This window comes from Octopus bimaculoides, chromosome 19 (genome assembly GCF_001194135.2).
Source record: "Octopus bimaculoides isolate UCB-OBI-ISO-001 chromosome 19, ASM119413v2, whole genome shotgun sequence".
NCBI classification, from domain to species: Eukaryota; Metazoa; Mollusca; class Cephalopoda; order Octopoda; family Octopodidae; genus Octopus; species Octopus bimaculoides.
The window spans coordinates 2,922,458-2,923,869 of record NC_068999.1 but is presented as its reverse complement, the minus strand read 5'-3'; the positions used below and the strand labels follow the sequence as shown (position 1 = coordinate 2,923,869).

At 34.1% G+C, this 1,412-nt stretch overlaps 1 protein-coding gene across 1 annotated transcript in view; it reads left to right on the top strand.

Moving 5' to 3' along the window:
- The first annotated feature begins 21 nt into the window (after nt 1–21).
- The window catches only part of LOC106882691 (short stature homeobox protein 2), a 105,823-nt gene continuing 104,432 nt past the window's right edge, over nt 22–1,412 (top strand). The window contains exon 1 of the mRNA XM_052974853.1: nt 22–1,344. Within this exon, the coding sequence (XP_052830813.1) occupies nt 942–1,344 (403 nt within the window). The 5' untranslated portion in view covers nt 22–941. The remainder of the gene's footprint in view (nt 1,345–1,412) is intronic.

Sequence of the window (1,412 nt, the reverse complement as noted above, 5' to 3'; positions counted from 1 at the left end):
ATCTATCTATCTATCTATCTATCTATCTATCTATCTATTGTGGGAGAAAAAGAGAGAGCGAGAGAGAGAACATGACCATTTGTTTCTGGTGTGAAATGTGTCATCCAGGAATCTGGTAAAAGGAGCCTCAGAGCTTTTGTAGGGATTCCTTGCAATCTAGAATTGACCCTTTTATACGTATTCCCTTCGTTTCATTAAATCTCATATGAATGTCTTTCAACACACACAAATACAGTGATATACATATGCACACACATATATAGCTACTATATACATAAAAAACACATATAAACCAATATATATATATATATATATATATATATATATATATGCATGTATGTATGTGTGTATATATGTGTAAAGCCTCTCATAATATTTATGAATGTATTTGTATACACACATGCGTATATTTACGTGTGTAAATATATATACATCCACATTCAACACTCACACACAAAAAGCATATGTTTAACGCATTAATATTTATCTCATTGTAAAAGTGAGAACTAAACAAGGTGTATATATATATATATGAAACATACTTGAGTGAATGTGTATGGGTAAGTGTGTATATTCAATTATATGGATATATAATATAAATTACATATGTATGTACGTATGTATATATGTATAAATATATATGTATATACAGAGAAAGAAAGAGACCTTATGATGAAAACCTTGTCTAAGGTTTCGATTCACGTCGAGAAATCTTGATACATTTCTCTTATAGAAATTTAATAAATTATCTATTTTTGATAATTGATATTAACTGGTGATATTTTACAATTATTTGTGTATTCAATGTATTAACGGATTATCTTACCGAGTGGAAACATTAAAAAGGATAAAAATTATCGTGGAAAATATTTTTTTAAAAAATCAGAAAAGTGGCGTTAAATTGTGTGAAAAAATTGCGTCATTTTAAGAAGAAATTATCAATGAGAAAGATGGAGAGATTGACAGAATTTGTAAGTAAATCGTTCGATGCTGGGTCGGATCAACAAAAGAATGATTTCAATGAGAAAATGCAACTAATATCGGAATTAAACAGTCCTAATATTGAAAGCTCATCCCAGTTCGATAACCATCAGTCAGCAGTGTCGAAGGCAGTCGGGGTAGCGGCGGCGGCGGCGGCGGCAATCCTGCCGTCCCCCTATCGCCAGTCGCTGGTCGAAGTGACTAGTAGCACTTCTTCAACAGGTTCCAGTGGACATTTACCGAGGGAAAGTAATCAGGATATGACCACCATAGACGTTGTGGATGAGGCTGAGTTAACATCGAGTAAGAGCGTGAATTCCATATCGAGTGCCAGCGATCTTAACTGCAGACAATCGTTCTCAGGTAAGTCCTGTTTTCAGTGCGTGTGCGTCTGTGTGTGTGTGTGTGTGTGTGTGTGTGTGTGTGTGTGT